The sequence below is a fragment of the Orcinus orca genome, chromosome 9 (assembly GCF_937001465.1).
Source record: "Orcinus orca chromosome 9, mOrcOrc1.1, whole genome shotgun sequence".
Lineage (NCBI taxonomy): Eukaryota > Metazoa > Chordata > Mammalia > Artiodactyla > Delphinidae > Orcinus > Orcinus orca.
This window is the reverse complement of record NC_064567.1, coordinates 20,960,215-20,982,941: the sequence shown is the minus strand read 5'-3', so window position 1 is coordinate 20,982,941 and position 22,727 is coordinate 20,960,215. Positions and strand designations below refer to the sequence as shown.

The 22,727-nt window shown below is 55.2% G+C and overlaps 1 protein-coding gene and 1 long non-coding RNA gene across 2 annotated transcripts in view; one reads left to right on the top strand and one right to left on the bottom strand.

Annotated features, from left to right (window-relative positions):
- PODXL (podocalyxin like) overlaps nucleotides 1–19,646 on the bottom strand; it is a 42,021-nt gene extending 22,375 nt beyond the window's left edge. Inside the window, exon 1 of the mRNA XM_033432435.2 lies at nucleotides 19,506–19,646. Coding sequence (XP_033288326.1) covers nucleotides 19,506–19,569 — 64 coding nt within the window. The 5' untranslated portion in view covers nucleotides 19,570–19,646. The remainder of the gene's footprint in view (nucleotides 1–19,505) is intronic.
- Nucleotides 19,457–21,194, top strand: LOC125965344 (uncharacterized). The gene is made up of 3 exons (XR_007479110.1): nucleotides 19,457–19,596; nucleotides 20,547–20,682; nucleotides 21,109–21,194. It is a non-coding gene; the product is annotated as an uncharacterized LOC125965344 (long non-coding RNA).
- Nucleotides 21,195–22,727: the final 1,533 nt, after the last annotated feature.

Sequence of the window (22,727 nt, the reverse complement as noted above, 5' to 3'; positions counted from 1 at the left end):
TGTTAGGCAGTAGGATACACCTGCCTTTGAAACTGGAAGGAAGAAGGTGGACACAGACACTCGTACATTGGTAACAGTGGCAACGGGAAGACAAGTTTCCATTTGACAGCCTCAGTTCCCTCAGCCAAGTCTAGATGAAATCAGCAGTACCCTACAGATATGAAATAAGAGAGGAGGAGTTGTGTGGAAGGCAAATGTATGAAATACTTATCTTGGAAACGGGAAAGGGAGCCTACTAGAAAAGTGGTTCTCAAACTCTAGCAAGCATCAGAATCACCTGGGGGGCTGGTTAAAACACCATTTACAAACTCAGCCCAAGTTTCTGATTCAGCTGGTCTGGGATGGAGCACGAGAATTTGCATTTCTAACAAGTTCCCAAATGACTCTGATGCTGTTGGTCTGAGGACCGCACTTTCAGAACCACTCTACTAGAGAAATAAAGGATGACTGCCAATTAGTTATCTGGTGCCAAACTGGGCCAGTTTAGCAGTGTTCCTTTCTGCTGCTTGCCGGTAGGCATGGGAGCAGTGGAGGCAGGGTTCACCTGAGGAAGGGGTTTTGCTAGGTGAGTTATGATGGTGGGAGAGGGTGCAAGAGACGTGAGGATACTTGTGAGGTCGGGATTACAATGGTAGATAGTGAAGTACAGGACGGATAAAGACAGACGGGGGGCTGATAGGCAACAGTGAAGCGATGGGTGATTAGACTGGCTGCCTTGAATTCAAGCAGTATAGTCTAGGTGTACTTGAGCAAATGAATTGGAAGGTGGACAAACAGTGATCAAGGAATGAAATACTTAAGATTGCAGAGGCGGTGCATGGTATGTGGGTGATAAAGTTCAGGGTGTGAAATGGGAATAACTGAATGACGTAGAGATGGAAAAAGGTCAAGAGATAAAGGCAGGCGCGAAGACAGAGCGGAGCCTTCTAGTCCTGGTTCTGTCCTCGAGGGCTCGGCCAAGTCCTTGGTCCTCTTGAAACATCTGCGAAATGGGCTAGGTGACTTCTAAGGTCCCCGAGGATGTACTGACACTTTCCCAAGCATGACGCTGTGAACACAGGTAAGTCTGCTTTCGCTGTGACAACAGTCACTTCAGAGGCCTTGCTCTGGGCCTCCTTTCCAAGAGCTGACAGACCTCGAAACTCATTCTCCCAGCATGTGACATCCAGCATGTGACATCCACTTCAAGAGCCTCTTACCTCCCAAGAGCAGGTTCTGTGCGTCATGGGGAAGGGTGCCAGGTGATGCTGCCTCAGGTTCAGCCTGGTGGAAATCTGAGCCCCTCCCAGCTGTCTAGGGCCCACCCTTCTCGGCCCCCAAATCCTGTTGCCCATCTCAAACTGGCCCATTTATTGCCAGGCTTCTGGATGGCAGCTGGGTATTAATTACAGTGGGGCAGGGCAGGATGGGGGAGCTTTGGAAGACTGCAGGCCCCAAACTCCTGGGTCAGCAAGGGAACTGGGGCTGCCCTAGGAGCAGAGGGGCTGCAGGCCCACTGCTGGCCTGGCCAGGACTTTTCCCCAGGGCCAATATATCAGATGTCCTCTCTTTACCCTGCATTCAGTCCCCTCACTCTCCCTCTTCCCTTGATTTTGAAAAATGTGATGCCCCCGCCCCACGTAATGTCCCCACCTCCGTGCTTCTTGGGTTTTATTAAATCAGCCGCCCAACCTTGAAACTCATTTTCCCAGTACGTGATGTCTGCTTCTCGAGCCTCTTCCCTCCCAGGAACAGAGAGCCGCACCCCTCATTCCAGGGGGGTCTTTACAAGTCCCACACCCCAGCAGAGTCTGGCCATCCTCCCCACCTACCTCTCTCCTGCACAGCTGAGCACTCCAGGCCTTCCACCCAGAAGCCCTGCTGGACCTCCCTCTGCCTCGGTGTGGGTCCTGTCCTTGGAGGCTGTTTGCTCTGGGGTTCTGCTCTGGGTACCTCACTAGTCCTACACCCATCCCTTGTAAACGCCTGTCCCTTGTGGCTTTAAGAAAGCCAGCTGCCCTCATCCCACTCCCCAAAACAGGTCCTGAGCAGGCACTGGTGGGCACAGGGAGGCTGCAGGAGCCTGATCTGGGCGGACAGCATCAAAGGACAGCAGCTGGGAAAAGGGGTCAGGGCTGGGCGTCTGGGGAGAGGTACAGGGAGGCCAACTCGCCTCACCTCTACCAACCGGCTACGGCACTCTCCCAGGGCTGCCCTGGGTTTGGGTAAAGCCTGGACCCTCTCTGTGCCTTGGGTCCTATGTCCTATGTCCTCAGGCTGCCATAACAAAAACTGGGTGACTTACACCAACAGAAACTGATTCTCTCAGAGCTCCAGAGGCCAGGAGTCCGAAATCAAAGTGTGGCCAGGACTACACTCCATTTGGAGGCTCCAAGGGGAGCCCTTCCTCGCCTCTTCTGGCTTCTGGCAGTGGTTGGCATTCCTCAGCTGGCAGCAGCATCACTGCCGTCTCTGGCACCGGGGCCACATCGCTGCCTCCTCTCTGTGTCTCTTGAGGAAACTTGTCACTGAATTTAGGGCCCATCCAGATAATCCAGGATGACCTCATCTCAATATGCTTGGCTCAGTTACACTGGCAAAGACCCTCTGTCCAAATAAGGGGATAATCAGCTTCAGGGATTTACTGTACATATCTTTGGGACAGGGGAGGGGTGTCTATTCCAGCCTGCCGTGGCCCGCATCTAAAAGAACGGGGACTGTGACTTCTGCGACTGCTCTCTATACCCCTCCAAACGGCCCCCTGCTCGGGCCGAGGGCCCCAGAGATGCGCCTGGTCAACTTTCCTGGCATAAGCGGAGTTACGGACTGAAAGTCTGGATCCCCACCCATTCATGTGTTGAAGCCCTAGCCCCCAGCGTGACAGTGTTAGGAGTGGGGGCCCCATGTTGGGATTAGTGTCCTTAGAAGAAGGAAGAGTCCCCAGAGCTTCCTCTCTCTCTCAGCCACGTGAGGACACATGGGAAGATGGCAGAGGGTCACCAGAACCCGGCCCTGCTGCCGCCCTGATCTCAGAACTCTCAGCCCCTGGAGCTGTGAGACAGGAACGTCTGCTGTTTAGGCCACCCCGTCTGTGGTATTTTGTTGTAGCAGCTCGAGCTGACTGAGGCACCCAAGGTGGAGGTTAATAACGAGAAGAGAAATGGCAGGAAGGACAGCTCCAGTGTCTGCGGAAGGGCAGGGTCCCAAACTGCCCTCACTGCCGCCCGTCAGGCCGAGCGTTCAGGCAGACAAGTGTGGCCACAGGTTCTGGTCATGCTCCAGCCGCTCTGTCCCTTCCCCAGGGCCTGGCAGCTCTGCCCTCCTGGTGCCTCTGGACATGAGAACAGCACCCCAGGGGGTTGTCAGGCCCAGCTCCCGGGCATCGCCTCTCCCAGAGGAGCCCAGAACTGCCCCCTCGGGGGAGATCGTTCTGGGCATTCTTCAAATCTGGAATTGTTCTGCCCTTATCAGCTTGTTGCAGCTGGTCTGCCCGACACTTGCTCCCAGGGCAGGGCCCTGTCCGGCGGTTTCCCTGGGCGGGAGAGGGCTGCCACTGTCCAGCACAGGTATCTCCCAGCCACAGAGAAAGGCAGCCTTCACCTGGGCACCTTCCTCCCCACAGAGGAGGGGGCTGTGGCCAGAGGACCTTGCCCCACCTCTTCTTCTCCAGGCCAGCAATTCATCCTTCTTTCCTGTCCCCTACACCTGGAGTGTGGCCCAGAGCCCGAGGTACGCGGATCTGATGTGCACACATCCCTGCCCAGTCAGTCCCACGTGTGACCCCTTCTCCTGCCCCACCCCCGTCCCTCTGCACAAAAGCAGGACAGGGTAGGGGTTAAGAGCGCGCACTCGGGAGCCCAACCACCTGGGTTCAAGCCCCGTTCCACCACACGCTGGTCATGTGCCAGGCAAGGATCTTCACTCTATGCCTCAGTTTCTGCTTCCGTCAAAGTGAAGAGGCCGGTAATAACAGTAACTAACTCACACCTTTAAGCACTCAGAGCAGTGAGCGCACACAGAAAGTGCTCAGGTTCAGGTAACATTACCCAAGATTATATTCCAAGGGAGAGGGGAAGGCTTTCTCCATGCCAGCCCCAAGTCGGGTCCCTGCCGCATCTTCCCCATCACAGAGCCATGAGGAAACTCGCCTCTTCCTCTGGGATGCTCACATCTGTACAGGCCTTGATGCAGGGGAGGGGGCACATGAGGCTCTTCCCAGGTTCCCCAGTGAGGCATGGCCGCATAGGAGAGGGTGGGGGAGATCAGCACCAGGGTGGCTGTAGCCAAGCGAATTCCCAGACAGGGGGGTAAGCCAGAATCTTCCTGGGGAAGGAAGAGGAACCGGAGGCCTGGGTGGAGCCTGGCTCCAGGAGGTGTTTCCTCACCAACTCGGAGAAGCCTGGGGGAGACGTGGAGCAGAGGCGGGGAGAGGAGGGAAGGAGGGAGGGGCTCTCCTGGGGGCAGCCCAGTGACCCCAGACCTCAGTGTCAGCAGGGAAAGCCTGGGCAGCCTGAGCTTCCCTTCTGTGAGAGCTGCTTAAGGCCCGCTGGGCTCCGTTACCAGGGAGTGGTGGTAGGGACCACATGGTGGGGGGACCCAGGAGGGGATGCTGGGTACGTGCCCCTCCCTCTCAGTCTGGGCTTCCTCCGCGGTGAAACGAAGCTACCTCACTTCTGCGTCCTTCCCCATCCCACCCTGAGGGGTGTGGGTGAAGATGAAAGAATCTGATTAAGTGTCTGACTCTGGGTGAAGAAGGTGGGGAAACTCTTGTATTGAAATGTACTGACCAGGGCTTCCCTGGTGGTGCAGTGGTTAAGAATCCACCCGGCAGTGCAGGGAACACGGGTTCAAGACCTGGTCCAGGAAGATCCCACATGCCACGGAGTAACTAATCCCCTGTGCCACAACTACTGAGCCTGTGCTCTAGAGCCTGCGAGCCACAACTACTGAGCCCACGCGCCTAGAGCCCGTGCTCCACAACGAGAAGCCACCGCAATGAGAAGCCCTCGCACCGCAACGAAGAGTAGCCCCCGCTAGCCGCAACTAGAGAAAGCCAGCGTGCAGCAACGAAGACCCGACACAGCCAGAAACAATAAATAAATTAAATTAAATTAAAAATTTTTTAAAAAAGTACTGACCAGAAGACCTAAATAGACATTTTTCCAAAGACGACATACCTGGAAGAGGAGGAGGGGCCGCGCTCGCCAGCCCTGCCCCACCCCCTCCCCCGGGCCGACAGGGGCGGGGCCTTCACAGGGGGCTCCAAGGAGCTCTGCAATCCCTCCTAGTGACAGTCTCGGGCCAGAGTCGGCTGCACACTGCCCCGCACCAGCTCTCCAGGTGGGGTCAGAGGGCAGAACCCGCCCCACCCTGAAACAGGAAGCTTCTAAATACATTCTTTGGATTACTCATTATCATAATTCTGTCGCTGAAGGCAGAGAGGTAAGAGGAGAGCTTGGAATTCATCAACTGAGCCACGCAGGATCTCGGCCCTGCCTCTGCCCGAGCCTACTGCGGCCCCTGCCCTGGTTCCTCCCCCCACCCACAAGGATGTGCCCGTCCTGGACCAGCCTCCTGCCTCTGAGCCACCTGTCGCCGCTATGCCTAATGAGAGGCGCGTGCACATGCTGACCTGAGGTTGGGGACGGGTGTGTCGCGCTCCCCGTCCTGGAAAGACGGACTAACCCCCTGGAAACAACACCCTCCCCGGGCCTCCTAATCCTTCCGCCTGCTGCCGACCATGTGAATCCGGATCTGTCTGAGCCGGCAGTGAGCCCAGCAGCGGCCAAGCCCCTGGCCTACGGGTGGGCGGGGTGATGCCCGCCCCTGGCCTACGGGTGGGCGGGGTGATGCCCGGCTGACTCCGCTCACCTCGCCCACCAGGAACCCGCCGGGAAGGACTCTCACACAAAGGTCAGGGCGACAGGACAGCACCCTGGGAAGGAGGCAGAGAGCCTTCAGCTCATCGTTAAGATCTGTTTCAAGGACCACCTGTGTGATGTATAGGCGGCCTCCACAGGAAGAACGAGATTTGGGGGTGGGAGACCTGGGTCCTGCGTGAGCCTGGGGCCTCGGTCTCCCTGTGAGTCAGGGGAAAGAGAAATATCTACCTTAGAACAAAATGAACATTTTTAAAAATGTGTAAGTGTTGGGGGAAAATGTCGAAATACTCCAAAACTTCAGAGGGGCAGGTCTGTTCCACGGGAAGGTGGGCTGACAACCTTGCCAACACCCTGCTGTGAGCTGGAGACGCCGATGTCTGGGCCAAGGGCTCCGGAAAGGAGGGCAGGCGCTGCGTGTCCCGCTGCACCTGTGTCAGGTCTGAGGCCAAGGGCACAGGTGGGTATGTGTTTCCTCTCTCTTCTCACGGTGCAGTTTTCTACCAACCACCGATCAGAAACAGTTTATCCTCATTACTCTTAAGCTTATAAGTAGCACTACTGAGGCCTGTCCTGTCGGCCAGACACTGAGCTGCCAGCTTTACCCAGGATCGCATTTGGGTCTCCCACACCCTCTGGGGGGAGGTGCCCTCATGACGCTGGGCTGGGGAGACACAGGCACAGACTGGGGGGCAGGACTTTAGTTGGGGGGGGCTGTCGGTGGAAGTGGCTGCCCCACTCCCAGCACCAACCAACCACCTGCCGGCACAACTCCTGGCGGCTGCATCCCTCCCCCAGGCGCACCTGCTTCTGGGAAGTCCCAGGAAGCTCGCACAGCTGCAGCCAACGCGGGAGCACGTCTGGCCTCCCGCTCGTCCCTTAGCAGCCGGTTCAAAAACAGCCTCGGTAAATATTTTTCCGCAGGAGCACGTTGTCACTCCCACACCACCCTCCCCCTCCCGAAGCCGTGAAAATCGCCAGATGTGTACGGGTTTCTCGGCTGCCCCTAGAAACCTCTGCCAGGGACCAGTCGCCAATCCCGGCCGAAAACAAACAAGGGCCAGGAGCCAGAGGGAAGTCCCACACAGACGGTGAGATGGTGGCCGCCGGGAGAAAGCTCTGTGAAACGCGGCCTGCGATTTTCCCAGGCAATGACCGGTTTCCGCCTGCTGGAAGCTGAAGGTTAAGGCCCCAAGCTCAGCTTTCCAAATTTCCAAACATTTTTTTTCTGTCCTGGAGAGAAGTCTCCCCTTCCAGGAATAACACCTGCATCCTCCTTGCTGCAGAATAATCCACCTTAGGAGACTAAATGTGTGTGCGCTCGGGGAGGGGGACAGGTGGGAACTGAGGCTGTCAGTCTGCTCCCTGCAGATCAGGGAATCTGGATTTCTCTGGTGTTTGAGGACAGGGGAGCTCTGCTTGCTGGTGGGGACTGGGGGTCTCGTCAGGGTGTTGCTTAAAAAGAACAAACAAACCTCCTAAATGAATATGGCCAAACAATTGAGGGCTGGCTCCCTTGTCCCCCCACCAAGGCCTGCAGGGAAAGTTAAAAGCCATGTTCCTTTTAAACAAAGCTAAGTGGTCCTCATGTTTGGCCCTCAGAGCCAGTGGAGGAAGCTCCATTTCCTACGGGCTCCGCCTAGGGAAGTGAATCAGGAATCCCAGGGCCAGGCCCGGCCGGAGCCAGGTGTCCGAATGGCTGAAAAGTCACCCCCTAAAAGTAGTCGAGGAGGCTCCGTGTCACCTGAAGTGGGCAACAGAAGGAGTGAAAACACACACACGCACACACACAGTGATTTCACAACTCTTCAGAAGAAACTAGAAGCAAAATGAAGTTTCCCTCTGAGGTTCTGCAGGTCAGGACAGGTTGTCAGTGTTGCCTGGATCACACGAGATTGATTCTGAAGTCAGACCCAGGGCTCCTTCTCCTGGCTGGAGAAGGGGAGGCACCACCTCTTATCCTCGGCCTCACATGCTCCTGTCCCTACCTTTCCCCACTCTCTTCACTGCATCTCACTACCCTCCGAGTGGGTGCAGAAGCCCAGATATCTGGACCAAGTGTATCTGGCCACCCCTATGCTCCGGGCACTAAGGCGGAAGTGCTCAAGTGGAAGACTAGACTCTGCGTAAACCACCAAGATCCTCCTGCCTTGGGTTTCCCATCTGCAAAGTGGGCGCAGTGCTCTGGACGTGGCACACCCGGGGCCACAGGATTTCAAAGATGCTGGTCCCTTACAGACTGGTCTTTGCTTCTATAGTGGTAGCATCATGCCTAAAGATGCGGCAAGAGAAGCTGATGCCCACCCCTCAGGCTGGGGAAGCAGGGGTCAGAGAGAGGCAGAGAGCTACTGAGCGGCCAGAACCGGATGTGGCTCAGTACACAGCCCTCCGTGACTAGTCTGGGTACGTGCCCTGTTCCAGAAGCCACGCAGACATTGCTTTCCTCTGCATCCCTGGGTCATAATGTCAGAACCAGAAGGACCCTAGACATCGCGGATCCCCCTCCAACAAGGGAGAGATGGGCAAACAGATGGTCAGAGTCCCGGGCACCAGGTCACACCTCCTTTGGTATCTAGGACTCTGTGGTCCAGCTGCCAGTGCGGCTGTCTATCCTGGGGGGTATGTGCCCATATGCTCCTGGCTCCAGCTCCTGCTTCCCCTCCTTGCCTTTAGATAGGGAGGGGGAGGCATCTGACCTGCGGTGAGATGAAGAGCAGAGAGGGGCTCACATTTTCCAGGAATTCACGGTGTCACTGGCCGTCCACAGCAGCCAGCTGGGATGAGAACAGCTTCCCCCGCCCCCAGCCATCCCTGCTGGCTCAAAGCATCACGCTGTCAAGTCTAGGCTCCCCCCAGTCTCCCCACTCCCCTAGGCCCTCCTGGATGGATCCACAAACTTGAATCCATTCCCACTAGGCCGGCAGTTCTGGGGCCGAGCTCATCAGGCAAGTCAGGCCTTTCAGACCACTGAGAAGTACTAAGTAGCAGGCCCTCACTCACAGATGAGAAAACTGAGGCCCACGGGGAGGATGGCTGGCCCCGAGTGCATGGAGCCTCTTCCCTTGCAAACCTGTTTCCTGTTCCTCCCTGCTCTTTATTCAACACCGAACTCAGACAGAGCCTGCTGGGCATGTGCTCCACGCGTGCCGCCCCCCACCCCATACACATACACACACACACACACAGAGACCCAAAGCTTACTTATCAGGAGACCCCAGGGCCAGTTATAGCCGGTGTGTAGAAACAATTGCCCAGAAGTGCCCAGGGAATTCAGAGATGCGAATCTGTGTGGTCAGGATCGGACTTCCAGGTTCCCCCCAGGCTCGGGAGCAAAGCCAAAGTGTTTCTCCACCTACTTGCAACCTCCAGGATGCCAAGCGGGGAACAAGAGCCTGCGGACCAGCTCCCACCTGCCTCTCCCCAGAGCCAGCTGTCCATGGCACAAGCTCTCTAGTGCCCTGGCCCCCTGTAGCCACAGAGAAGTTGACACCAGGATGACCTGAGGGCGGGAAGCAACCTTGTGTGGTGTTCTGGGGGTCTTCTGGTAAAGCGGCATATTGGGGAGTGGGCTGACAGCACAGGGCAGCTGGCAGGCAGTGTCCCCTAGAGCTGGGGTGCAGGACTACGTCTGCCTAAGCAAGGGGACCCCGGCTCACGGATCTGCCTGGGAGAAGGTAGGTGCCTTGCCTACCAGTGGCAGGTTGGGAAGCACGGGCAAGCTGGTGACTCAGCAAACAAGATGCACCCCTTTCGCCGTTTGGCTCCCTGAATCCCAGGAAAATGACAGCCTGAGGGTGGATGAGATCCATGTATCTCAGCACACCCTGCTTATCTAGCGCTAAGGAGAAAGCCCCCAACACCACAGCGTCTGGTGAGCCATTGCGGGGTGCTGGCTCTGGAATCCCCTTCTCTAAGGCCCGGGGCAGGATGACAGACTCAAGACCGAATTTAAAACAGACATGCAATGCCGTCAGGATCAGGGGCTCAAAGCAGCAGGGGCGGAGGCACAACAGGAAAAAAGCCAGAAGCAACCGGCAAACCATGTTTGTTCCCATCGGAGCCGAAAGACCAACCGTCAGAAACACACACGTAGCCGCAGTTCTGCTCATGACGGCTCCAACTTCCATCGGAGAAGCACTTTTACTGTGAAGCACCCAAGAGGGGCCACTAGCCTCGAATGTCACTCATTCCTGCCCACACTCAGGTACGAGCAGCTTTCCTAGTGGCCACAACCTTCCAGGCAGTTTCCTATAAAGCCCCTAAGGAAGGAGGGCCTGCTACTGCTACATCACCACGTCAAGAAGATCTCGCTTAGCAATGCTGCAGATGCATCCGGTTGTATTTTTACATTGGATGTTTTTACATCCTGGTCCAGGTCCTTCCATAGGACTGTCTGGGTTTTAGTTCTGAAAGTCACACATCCCTGAATATCTCTCAGTCCTGGGCAAACTGGGACAGCCGGTCATTATGTTTGCATCAGCAGCTCCCCAATAGATTGCTCCATCAAAAAGAGAAAAGGAAAATGTTCCCCAGTTAAAGTACATCTGGGGAGTGTGGGGCTGGACAACAGTAATGAGGGCCAGCTCAGACCACTGAAAAGCCTAACATGTGCTGACTTTCCAAGAAGGGGAAAAAAGTCCGTAGCATTTCCCAAATTTTCTGGATCATAGTTCCCTCTTATTCATAAAACAATTTTTTACTCATTTATCATACATTTACTGAGAGCAAAGCTATTAATATCTCGAGGACTACTCGTGTTCTCTTTGGACTGTTTGGGACACAGCTCATTTCACTGAGTTGTAAAAGAAAAAAAAACCATATGGTGCTAGCCCAGATTTACCATTTGGGTAAACTGAGGCACAGGGCAATACCCCACTGGCGTTTATTGTGCAGAAAACCAAAGGCAGCTCTGTGAGGAGTTCCTGTCTTCCCCCTACATCTCACTTCGTGAGGAAATATTCAGTTCCCTGGTTTACGTTAGACGCTGGATTGTAACCTCATGTGCCTCCTCTCCCCTCCTTCCTTCTCGGAGAAAGAAAATGTAGAGGTGGCTGTGAAATGGCCAGCAGCATGCTTCGCTGCCTGGCTTGGATGGTGTCACTGGGAATTTGCTGCAGAGTCAGGGTGAGGTTGGATGAGGAGAAAGGAAGCTATTTAGAGGGGGAGACTCAGACCCACATGCTGGACAGGGGTAGTGCAGCAGGGGTGGCCAGTGTAGCAGCGGCGGTCAGAGGAGCACTTATCCAGGTAGAAAAGAGCTGTGGACTATTCACAAAAACCAAGACATGGAAGCAACCTAAGTTTCCATCAGCAGGCGAATGGATAAAGGAAATGTGGTATGTGTGTGTACGTGTGTGTGTATGTGCGTGTGTATGTGTGTGTGTATGTGCGTGTATATATATATAAAAACACATCCACACACAATGGAATACTACTCAGCCACAAAAAAGAATGAAATAATGCCATCTGCAGCAACATGGATGGACCTAGAGATTATCATACTAAGTGAAGTAAGCCAGACAGAGAAAGACAAATACTATATGACAACACTTATATGTGGAATCTAAAATAATAATACAAATCAACTTATTTACAAAACAGCCTCAAAGACACAGAAAACAAACTTATGGTTACCAAAGGGGAAGGGGGCGGGGAGGAAAGGATAAATTAGGAGTTTGGGATTAACAGGTACACACTACTATATATAAAATAGATAAACAACAAGGATTTACTATATATAGCACAGGGAACTATATTCAGTATTCTATAATAACCTATAATGGAAAAGACTCCGTACACCTGAAACTAACACAATACTGTAAATCAACTATAGTTAAATAATTTTTTTAAAAAAAGAAGAAAAAAAAGAGAAAGACCTGTGGGATGGGAAACTCCATTTCCCAGCGTGATGGGCAGAACCTCAGGGGCTGCCAGGATCAGGGTCCGGAGGTGGCTTCAGGAAAGCCTGTTTTGACTTGAAGCCCCAAAGCGAAGGGCAGGGCCCCTAGGGGGTGGGGTGAGAAGCACCTGGGTGGGAACCAGGAAGGTGTGGGCCCGGCCATCGGAGCCCCTTCTCAGCTGAGCCCACCCTAACCACCCTCATCCAGGACTACGGTGTAGAACTAACCTCCCAGAACTAGGGCCCTCCTCCCGAGTGGCCTGGCTGTGGGGCAGTGACTAAACGCGAAAGGGCCATGGAGGAGAAAGCTCAGGCCAGCAAGGAGCGGCAGCTTGGGAGGGGGCAGTAGCAGGGTCTGTTTCATCACACCTCGTAGTGGGCTAGAACTGAAGCCAAGCAAAGAAATAAAACTAAAATGTGTCAGGCACACCACCTACATGCTCATATTTAACCCTCACTGTTGAGGAAGGCGTGGTGCCCATTTTACAGATGGAGAAACAGAGGCCAGGGAACAAGTCTGAAATCACAAGGGTGGTAAGTGACAAAGCTTGGACCGAATAACTTTGAGGCCTGGGGCATCGTGCCAAGAGATTTCGATTTTTCTTCTCTCCTCTTTGACAGAACTTTTCTCTCAAAGGAATTCTTTTGTGGAGACCTACCTGCCATACAGAACAGGTAAAGGCAGAGCGGCACAAAGTGCAGGGGATGGGAATTGCCCACCCCCTCCCCGCAAACTGGGCTGCTCTTAGTTTTCCCCTCCAGGCGTGCGCCCACCCCAAGCTCTCGGTGGCCCCTAAGACAGCTCACAGAGCACCTCCACTGGGTTTAAAAGTCACTGGCCTCCTCCTGCTGCTCTCACAAGTGTCCGTGGACCAAACTCCCAAGAACAGTATCTCCCTCTGCCCTGTACTTGCCCTGCTGAGGTGCGAAGAGGAGGATGGGGCGCAGAGATTCTTCTTTCTCATCCAGAAACAAGTGGGGGACAGCAGGTTCCCCTATGCTTGCCCTGGCTGAGGCCCTGCTCGTGGGAGGTCTCCTGGGCACCTGGCTCACTGGTGCAGCTCACGGCTGAGGGACCGGAAAGGGAGGGACCCCAGTTTCCCTGAGCATCACAAGGAGCTGCTCCATCAGCGCCAAAAGGCTGGAGCCACAAAAAACAAGGGCCAAGCTGGACCTGGCTGAGCCAGAAGGTGGCAGGGCCTCGGGCCACGGGGGACAACTCCTTGTTTCACTCGTGCAGATGCAAAGTCCATCTTACTGGCAAGGTGAGAACGAGGACAGAGAAAATCAGGGACCAGGACTACGGTAGCATGTGCCAGGGACCTCTTCCAATATCCATCCTTCACTTCCTCACAGCCGAACCACTCTTTTTTGGTTCGGCATGTGAGTGCCTGAAATAAAGATCACTCTTCCCTAAGGAAGTACTCTTCCCTGCTTCTCTTGCAGCTATGTGTGGCCACAGGACTAAGTTCCATTCAACAAAACGTAACGGGACAGGGTGTGTCTGGTTTCTGGCAGGTAACCTCAGAAGAGGAGCTGCAGCCTTCTTGTTCTTTTTGTCCTGACAGCTGGAGTCTGAGTAGCCACCTTGGACCACAAGGCAGCTCCCCTCATGCCTCCATGTCCACTCCTCCATGCACGGGGCCAGCCCCCCTGCCACTTGCCTCTCTTCCGGAATCAGATTTGGAGCCTTGCAGTTGGAGAGCCCAGAACTGGCAGACAAGACTTTGGATTCTAAACCAGCTTGCTCTGCCACCTACTTGCTCTTTCACTCATTCAGCAAATATTTATGGCCCATCTACTGTGTGCCAGGTACTGTTCTAGGTGCTGCGGCTACAGCGCTGACCAACAGAAGTCCCTGCCCTCATGAAGCTTACAGTCCGCTTGGGAGCGAGACAAAGAAATGAGTGCCCATCAGGGGATACATGCTACGGAGAAAATGATCGGGGGAGACGTGTCCAGGGTGTGGAGGCCCAGAAGGCCTCTCTGAGAAGGTGGCATTCCAGCAGAGAGCCGCAGGAAATGAGGGGTGAGGCGTGTGGACATCTGGGAGAAGAGCTGCTCTTCACCGTGGCCCTTGGCACCCAGGCCTCTGTTTCCCCCTCTCTGGAATGGTCTGTGAGATAAAGGCTGTCCACAGGTAACCTCGTGCTACCCTGGCTGGAGACACTGGCCCCAATCAGCACGTTCAGAGTAGGTTAGCACAGGAGTCTGACAGGATGGGGGCAGAGGGACCGCTCGGACAGAGCTCACGAATTTCTGCTACGAAGGGGGCGTGGCTTCGGCTCACACCTAGCTCACCCTTAGTTGAAGAATTAAAAAGTGTCCCTATTTCCTCACCTTCCCACTGTCCCTTCCACGCTGACCTGGGTCAGGGAGCTGGAAGGTTAGAGGTCAGACAACTGATGGCTCCTGGGTCAGCCCACGCGCCTCCAGGGGCCTGGCTCTGGGAGGGCTCCCTGCGCCCCAACCCGGAACTGCATGGCAAGCCACGCGCAGCCGTTCCTCCGCATTCTCTCCCCGCTGGGCTGAGGCCCACAGCCTTCCGGCCATGACAATTGGCGGACAGGGTGCCACCCTGCGCCCTGGCCCTAGGGAAGTTGGAGGTGGCTGACCCGAGGGGGATAAGGCTACAAAGGAAGAGAGGGTGGTGGTGGTGCACTCAGGGAGAGGGGCGGGGCCGGCAGGAGGATGGGTGCCTGGGAGGCCGAGCTAAGCTGGGGACCTGTGCTGGCCGCTGCTGGAGTGGTCCAGGGCGGGGCTCTGCGCCATAGGAGAGCATGCGGTGGGGACACGTGGGGAGGGGCCGCTCCTCAACCTGCAGATGCTGCTGCCTTTGCACGGGTCCTCCAACAAGCAGTTCGCACCACCCTTGGTCCAGATTCTGACTGCATGCTGTGGACACCAGAGGCTCACAGGCAATGGCAGACAAGACACACAGTCACGACGCACTGGGCCAGCGCTGTGACATGGTACTCGGGGAGCCTAACTCTTGAGAAGCAAAGTGGCTCCAAGCCTCAATTTACCCTGACGGTGGAGGGGTGGGGAGAGAATCTGGGCACACTACAGAGTTGTCACCACCACGCAACCCTTTCTTAACAGAGTTGAAGTGAGTTTCTTCGATGCCCAAGGAAGAATGAGCCTTGAGGCCGAGTCCAGTTACTAGTACTACGGCTGCGGACACGTGCACACACGTCCCCGGGAAGCCGCCAACAGGAGTCCCCGAGAACCTGAGCAAGTGAACCCCCTGGTCTGCATCCCCTCGTCTGAAAAACGGGGGGGAGGGGTGTATTAGATGATTTCCAGAACACTCCCAGCTCTAAAATTGTGTTCTCTGATTTTCCGGGTTATTTAGAAGTGGTGTGGAAACGACCCTTTGTCAACTGAATTCTGTTTTGAACAGCCAGCGGGCTGCCTACTTAAAGGAATCTCACGGTCAACACTGTCGCAAATATAAAGAGGCTCCTTGTAGTGGATCGTCTGTGTAGATTTTCTCGAAGGCTTGCCTTACAGTCGTGAGGCTAGTATGGCCCGAAGAGTCACAGTCCCAGATCTGCCACCTGATCTGACCTTCTAACAGTCCCACAAAGTGGACAGGACACAAGACAAGGAGAGACCCGCACAACTGCACCGGTGTTCCTGGGAATGGGACAAAACAGGACACACACACACCCAGCTGAGCTCCCTGCCCTGCATCGTAGCCCATGGGCACAAATAGGAAGCGAGCCCAGAGCTGAGGACGGAGCTCCCGGCCTCTCGGTCTAATGAAGCCTCCAGGCAGGCTCGGGCTGCTGGGCAGGGGGTCGGCAGAGGGCGGTCACTCCCATTCTCCAGTGATGTGGGAGGATGTCCGTTCCAGCTTGAGCTCGAGCTTGCACTCAGCAGAACTGCACAGGGCCCCCGGGGTGTGAAGAAGCCGGCCCTTCCCGGGGTAGGGGTCACCTAAATCCCGTCGCTCCTCCCAACAAGTGCAGAGAGCTGTCCGAAGGGTTCCTCCCACTTCCCTTAGTAGCAGAGGGCGACGAGCTGAGCTGTCCTCACAGCAGCCGCCAGTCTGATCCAGGTTCCCAAGCCCAGAAGCCCCGACCCTCTGCAGTGCTCCTACTGGCTATTGGCTGCTGCAGAAAGAGCCCAGTGGCCAGCATCACTGCCAGGGTGTGAGCTGGCCTCGTGCCCCACTTCCGGAGAGCCTGAAGCCAGGGGCCAGGGCCAGTTCCCCCAGAGAACCGCGGTCCAGATAACATCTCCTGAGCAACTGCTCAGTGCCCAGTGCTGTGCTGGCCCTGCCCTGAGGGGCTTACCACTCAGCACTCGGGGCGACACCCACACAGACTGTGGAACATAACTGGGTTCCATCTAGGAAACCTGGGAAGGCTTCTCAGCAAAGAAGATACCTGAGGACGGACAGAGTTAACTCTCCAGCTCCCACCCCCGCCGGCCCAGGGGAATTCAAACCAGGTGGAGTCCCCTTCCTCTCCCAGCTTCCAAAGGGCAGAGATATCCAAACCGCACTCAGCAGGGCCCCTCCTCTCCGTTTCAACCTAGATTCCTGAGGGGAAAGCAGATGCGGGGGCTGCCTCTCCCCCTACCTCTGCGCCCTGCCTTCTCTAGGTCCAGGGCGACCCCCAGAGGACCCTCCCCGGGCTCACCAAGCTCCGCTCCTCTGCCCCTCCCTGGGTGGCCACACCCTGCAGCTCTCGCCCAAGCTGCCACCTGGTGTCTCTCGGAGTCTTCGCTCATCCTTCCCAGCCCGTCCTCTCCTCCTCTTCTCAGCCTGCTTAAACCTGTCTGCTCCTGGTACCGCCCCACTATGTCTTACTCACTCCTGCCTCAAAGCCATGCCCAAGCAGCACCACGCTAGGAACACCCACCGTCCCCTAACCCCATCCCATGGAATGTTCTTTCCAGGCTCTGAAAGTTCACCTCCTCCCCGAAGTCCCCCTGCAGCTCACTGACACCCATCTGAAGAACCCCCATCACGCCCCCAGCTTATGACCTGTGTCTTCGCTACACCCTGGAATTCATTCCGCCTCGGCCACCCTAGGAAGGGTCTCCTACTCCACACTGATCCTTTTATTTTAAAATCCCTGCATAACCCCACCTCACCTCGTCCAGATCGCCCCTTCCCAAATCTTACGGCTTTCTCACACATGCCTCCCTTTCCCCCATTGTGTGGCACTTAAGCTTCAGTTTTTATCACTACCTAGCAATTAACTGACACCCACAAACATTAGCAGAATCCTGATCAGTCACATATAACTTACTAATCATAAGAGCTAGGATTTTCTGAGCTGACCATGGAGTTGTGCACAACGGCAAACTCAGTATGTTATCTCTCATTTTCAGAGCAACCTGCAACGTGGAGATTTGTCATTTTTTACAGACTCAGAGAGGTTCACTGTCTGGTCTACAGTCATGCAGGTCTGTCTGATCCCAAGTTTGAGTGTTTTCCACCACCTCAAGCTGCCTTTCCCTTGCCTAGGATTCATCCATCCATCAAATGACTCGATCAGACCCACAGAAGACAGAGTATCAGTCAGCCTGTCCTTTCGAGCAAAAGCCCAGAAATGTTATAACAGTGAAACTAGAGGTCCCTCTGCCCTTTCTATCTTACAGATAAGGAAACAGGTTCAGAGGTACGACTTGCCATATGGTTTGACCAAACGTATATCAAACCAAAAAGCACTGAAAAGGGGTCTAATGGGCTGTTGGCCCTGGTTTGAATGCTGCTGATGCTGTAGACTGTGTGATCCACCTATAGGAGCAGGTAAGCTCCCAGGGCCCCGTCGGGGATAATTCCTTTGCTCCACTATAAACCTTGCTTAGAACTAAATCACAGGATTCCAGCAGTTTTGGGTTTCATCATCCCAGATGACTGCAACCTACAGAAGGGCAGAGATGGAGCAGTCCTTACTGGGTCCCTGTAGGAGAGTGTGAAATCTACCATAGCCACTAAACACCGAGCCTGTGCCCTTCAGCCTTTTCTGGCCGCAATATATGCAAATAATAATAACGGTAATACTCCCTTGCCGGTTTACACGCTTCAGAGCACTTCCCTTTATCACTGCATATTGTCATAGCATTTTAGAAACTGGGCACCTGGGCTCAGGTGACTTGCTGGTGGGGGCAGAAGCAGGGTTATGGTTCCTTTTTTCTTTACTGTATTTGTTTACTACATACCAAGCTCCTACCGTGCGCCATGCCCCATGCTAGTGTTGAGGAGGGATTGTGGAAGAGACGGAGTTTGGGGGCAGCACGCAGATGCCAGGGAAGACAGTCCCAGCCTTGAAGCCAGCAGGGAGATGGGCTTGGAGCTTTTCCCGTGGGTGGCTCTGGAGTCTCTCCTCTTAGGACAAAACAGCAGGACTCCTGTCCCACAACCTCCACCCTCTCCTCCAAGCTCAGCCTCTTGAAGCTCAGAAGCACTGGGAACTATAGCACATCCCTCCTGACACAGCCCATCTCCCTTCTCGATGGTTCTCAGAGCCCAAATTGAAGTCTGCCCTCCTGGGAGCAGGGCTGAGGAGAGCAGCCACAATCCAGCATCTCCTCAGCCCCGCAGGCTGTGCAAATCCGCGGTGGCTGCCATCCTCAGAGCTGTCCCGACCGTTCCTCACACTGCGACCCCTCCTCCAGGGGTGCACACCCTTCACCCACTGGCTGTGCCCATCCCTGTCAGACCAGGCTGTGAAGTAACAGGGCCGCCCACCGGAGGATGCCCAAACCTACTCACTCTCTGAGCTCCAGCCCCTTCCCATCAGCAAAGTTCCCCCTGATACAGAGAAGAGACTGTCCTGCCATCCCACCCCATCCTTCCCCTAAGACTTTAGTCCCAAACAGCAGCACCTACCAGCAGCAGGGTCCCTTCCCTGTCTGGGCTGTCACCACAGTCCTCCTGACCCTAGAGTGGAAACATCACTCTTTCTCCCTGCAGACACCTGCTCAGGTGGGCAAGAAAGAAATGCATCTCTCTCCTGGGGCTGAGACTGCAGCTGTTCCTAGGCGCTTTGGGACGCTACCTGTCCCCCTAGATTTTCACCTTTGTAAGAAATATGGGAGAGGTTTCTAAGGCACAGCCCAAGCCTGTTTCATGAGAGAAGTTCTTGCTTCTACAAAGGGGCTGGAAGGGAACCTCATCTTCCTGGCCAGGCACTGAGAAGGGAGCTGTTCCTTTGGTGACATGGAGGCAGGGACCCCACTCAGGTGAGTCTGGGATTGTGGATGACCTACTCCCTCCCCCTCTCCATCTGCTCCAGCACAGGCTCGGGTGAGCTAAGCCGGCACACAATGCTTGGAAAAACCTCTCTGCGAACGCGAAACATATAGCCACGAGGGCTGTTACCGGAGGCTTGTCACCTGCTTCGGGGACAAACACGGAGAAAAAGAACGATCAGACCCTGGGGGTCCAGAGGAAGCGTGGAGCCTCGCCGTGCCTTAAGTCCCCGCTCTAGGACCGCAAAGCCAATCAGCGCCCGCGCGCCCCTGTTTGCCCCAACACAATCCACGGCCACTCCACCCCAGGGAGCCCCGGACGACCCACGCTCGGAGCCCGGCACCTGCGGCGTTCTCGGGGTAGGAAGGGGCTTGGATGGTGCAAGGTCAGGGCTCCGCGTGTGGCCCCAGCTAGTGGTGCGCGTAGGGGCTGCTCCCGGTCCCGCCACGAGGAGCGGCGGGTTTCCCAGCGGCGGGCCCGGCCGGGGGTGCATGGGCACGACACGGGTCCTGGCGGAGCCCGAGCCACCACTCACCATCCTGGGAGAGCGACAGCGGCAGCAGCAGCAGAAACGCTGAGAGCACCAGCGCGAAGCGCATCGTGTCCTGGCCTCAGACCCGGAGCAGGTGGCTGCGGGCTTGGCGGAGGGTCCGGGCGGCCGGGCGGCAGGAGCGTGGGCGCCTCTCGGGGAGGCCTGGCGGTGGCTCGGACGGCCGGGCGCTGACCCGAGACTCCCGAGTCGCGCTCTGCAGGCCCCTCCTCGCGGCCGCTGCGGCAGAGCCGGGCCGAGGCGCGGAGCCAGGCGGCAGAGGAGCGGCGGGTGGCTGCGTCGCGGGCGGTGTCTGCGCGGCTGCGGCCCTGCCGGCGGCTGCTGCGACTCCGGTCCCGTCCGCGCCGGCCCCCGCCCCCTCCCCTCCCCCAGGACCGCGCGGGCGGGGTGGCGGGCCGGGCGGGGCGGTGCTGGGCGGAGAACAATGAGCAGAGGAGGAAACTCCGCCCTGGCGCGCGGCGGGCGGGGGAGCGCGGCGGGCGGCGGGCTCCGGGCTCCCGGCTCCCGGCGGGCGGCCCCCGCGCGGGCGGGGGTGTGAGAGTGAGCGCCGGGAGGAGGGGTAGCTGGGGGGCTCCCGGCGCCGGATTGCCCCCTGCCCGCGGGGCCGCCCGCCGGGAGCGCAGGTGTCGCCCGCCGTTCTTCTGAGGGGCTCTGGCGGGACCCCCCTCACTGCCGGAGTCCTCTTCGCCCAGATCCGGAGCTAGGAGGCCCCCAGGAGCATTCCAGGCCTCCCGGCTGCAGCGCGTTTTGCTGCAAAGCCTGAGAAGCACGTCTCCCACTTGCCAGGTGCAACTCACCTGCGGGCGGGCCTTCTGAGCAGGTCTGCGCCGTAGGGTCTGCACCCTGCAATCTGGACTAATTAGTGGCTTAACCTCTCTGAACCGACCTCACCTGTGAATGGAGGTGGTGGTTAAAAAAAGACAAATTTTTGAGGGATTAATATGTGCCACTTTGAGTTCTAAGTGCTTTGCATATATTAATTCATTTACTCTCCGCAACAGCCATGTTTTCGGCTTCATTTTGCAGGCAGGCAACTGACTGAAAAAGAGGTTTAAGAAACTTGCTCGAGATCACATAACTGCTAACTGTCAGGCCTGCTTCTGAAAGTATCAATAATTTGGAGACATACTTGGCGCAGTGCCTGACGTGTAGTAATCGCTCAGTAAGTATTAGCTGTTGTTCTGACTCTCGCTCTATCAAGAATAGCAATAAGGATTTAGGGCGTCGGGATCAAAACCGACTTGAGCTCAAAACCTAGCTGTGCTCATCTATTAGTTGTAAAACCCTGGGCAAGTGACTCCACGTACCTCAGCTCTTTCCGTCTGTAAAATAGGGATAACAACATCTACCTCAGAGGGTTTGCTATGAGAGTTAACTAAGATAAAATGCAGGACGAGCGCTTAGCACAGGACCAGGAACATAGAAAGTGTCCGGGAATGAAGCGGCTCGCGCTCCCAGTACTGGAAGGGGAAATTTGCCGACCTGAGATGGGGGTGGGAATTGAACTCCGTAAACCGAGGAAACCCGGTGAAAGAACAAAGAAGTACCCCCTCTGTTTTTCGTTTTGTTTTGTTTTGTTTTTCAAAAGCTGCTGGAAGGATGCAGAGCCTGGAACCCCCTGCGGAGGAGGCGCAAGGGTGGCGCCGGAGAAAGGGAAGCAGACCCAGAGGGGGGAGGGGTGATTAACTCTTGGGGGGGGCGCCAGGATTTGGCTCTCACGTGACTCCTGCATTGATAATTTGGAGTCTTTCTGCCAGATGGGTCGGGGGGTGGGGGGAAAGAAGGGGCGTCTTCAGGACCCAGCCCCTTATCAGAGACCGTGGACTCCTTGAGCCCCTTAAGTGGGCTACACGCTGGCGCTGCCGGAAAGGCACAGCATCTTTGGAGCAGCGAAGAAAGCGCTGGTGCCCTGGTTGGGGTTCCGCGGCAGCAGGCTCAGGCTTGGGAATGGCTGACTTGCCTGTTTTCATCAGGAAGTTTCTGCAGGATCATTCTGGCCCCGTTTTCCGTGCCGCATATGGGAAAGACAGTGTGTTCCCTATAAGTACTGTGGGATGTATGTGTGTGTGACTATCTTTGTTGTTTTTTGGTACTGTTCTAAATATCCATGCCAACAAGAGGGCTTGTTTCTCTTTCTGAAACCAAGCAATACGCCTAAAAAATTGGGATTTAACATTTTTTGTATTGTGTGCTCTCTGATTTTAAGTGTTTTGCACTCAATCAACTGCTCCAAAAATCTAGAAATGATCATGTTAACTTTGCAAGGGGAGAGTGTATACTTCAAATTCACATGATTTGGGGTTGGTCCCATTACCAGATTGTGCAAAATTAAAATGAGAGCAGACATCCAAGCATAGAAAGGGGCAGCTCTTTGTAGCTGGAGACTTAGCAGAATCAGAGATGCGCTGGACCCTCCCCCGTAGCCAGCAGCACCCCATCATCCTCCCACCCGATGCAGATGGAGCTTTCAGGAATGAGGCTGGCCAGGCTTAGAGATCACCTGTGGTCAGTGAGCAGAACTGCCCCAGGTACCTGGCCTGTGCCCTGGACCCCCTTTAACATAGCACTCCCACTCGCTAGTTCACTGGCCCAGAACACCTGAGTTTATAGTCAAAACTCAAAGCACTTTGTAGATGCTAGTCCACAATCCTTCTGAGATTTATTACATTTTGCTTATATGTGTGCATGCATTAGCTCCCCTAGGAGACTTTCAACTTTTTTTTTGCTTTAGACAATTATATTTATTAACATATTATTTTGAAATAATTTTAGATTTACAGAGAGTTGCAAGAAGACTACGAGAGTTCCTGTATACCCTTTACATGGCTTCCTTTAAGGTTAGCATCTGAAGAAAACATGACACAATGACCAAATTGTTAAAAATTAACATCAATTCAATACTATTTACTAATTTAAGACCTCAATCAAATTTTGTAACCTTTTTTTCTCACGTACTTTTTCAGGCCCAGGAAGTCATCCAGGATCCCACATTGCATTTAGTTTTCCTGTCCACTTTCTTCTACAGTTGATGACAGTTCCTCAGCTCTGTCTTTTATGACATTGACAGATGCTTTCAACTTCTTAATGTGGGGTCTCTCTTATCCACCTACTTCCTCAGACCACCCGGAACAGCACATCACATCATATAGATACAGATACAGATGTAGATACTGAATGCAAACATGAATGCCAACTGGTAGGTATTAC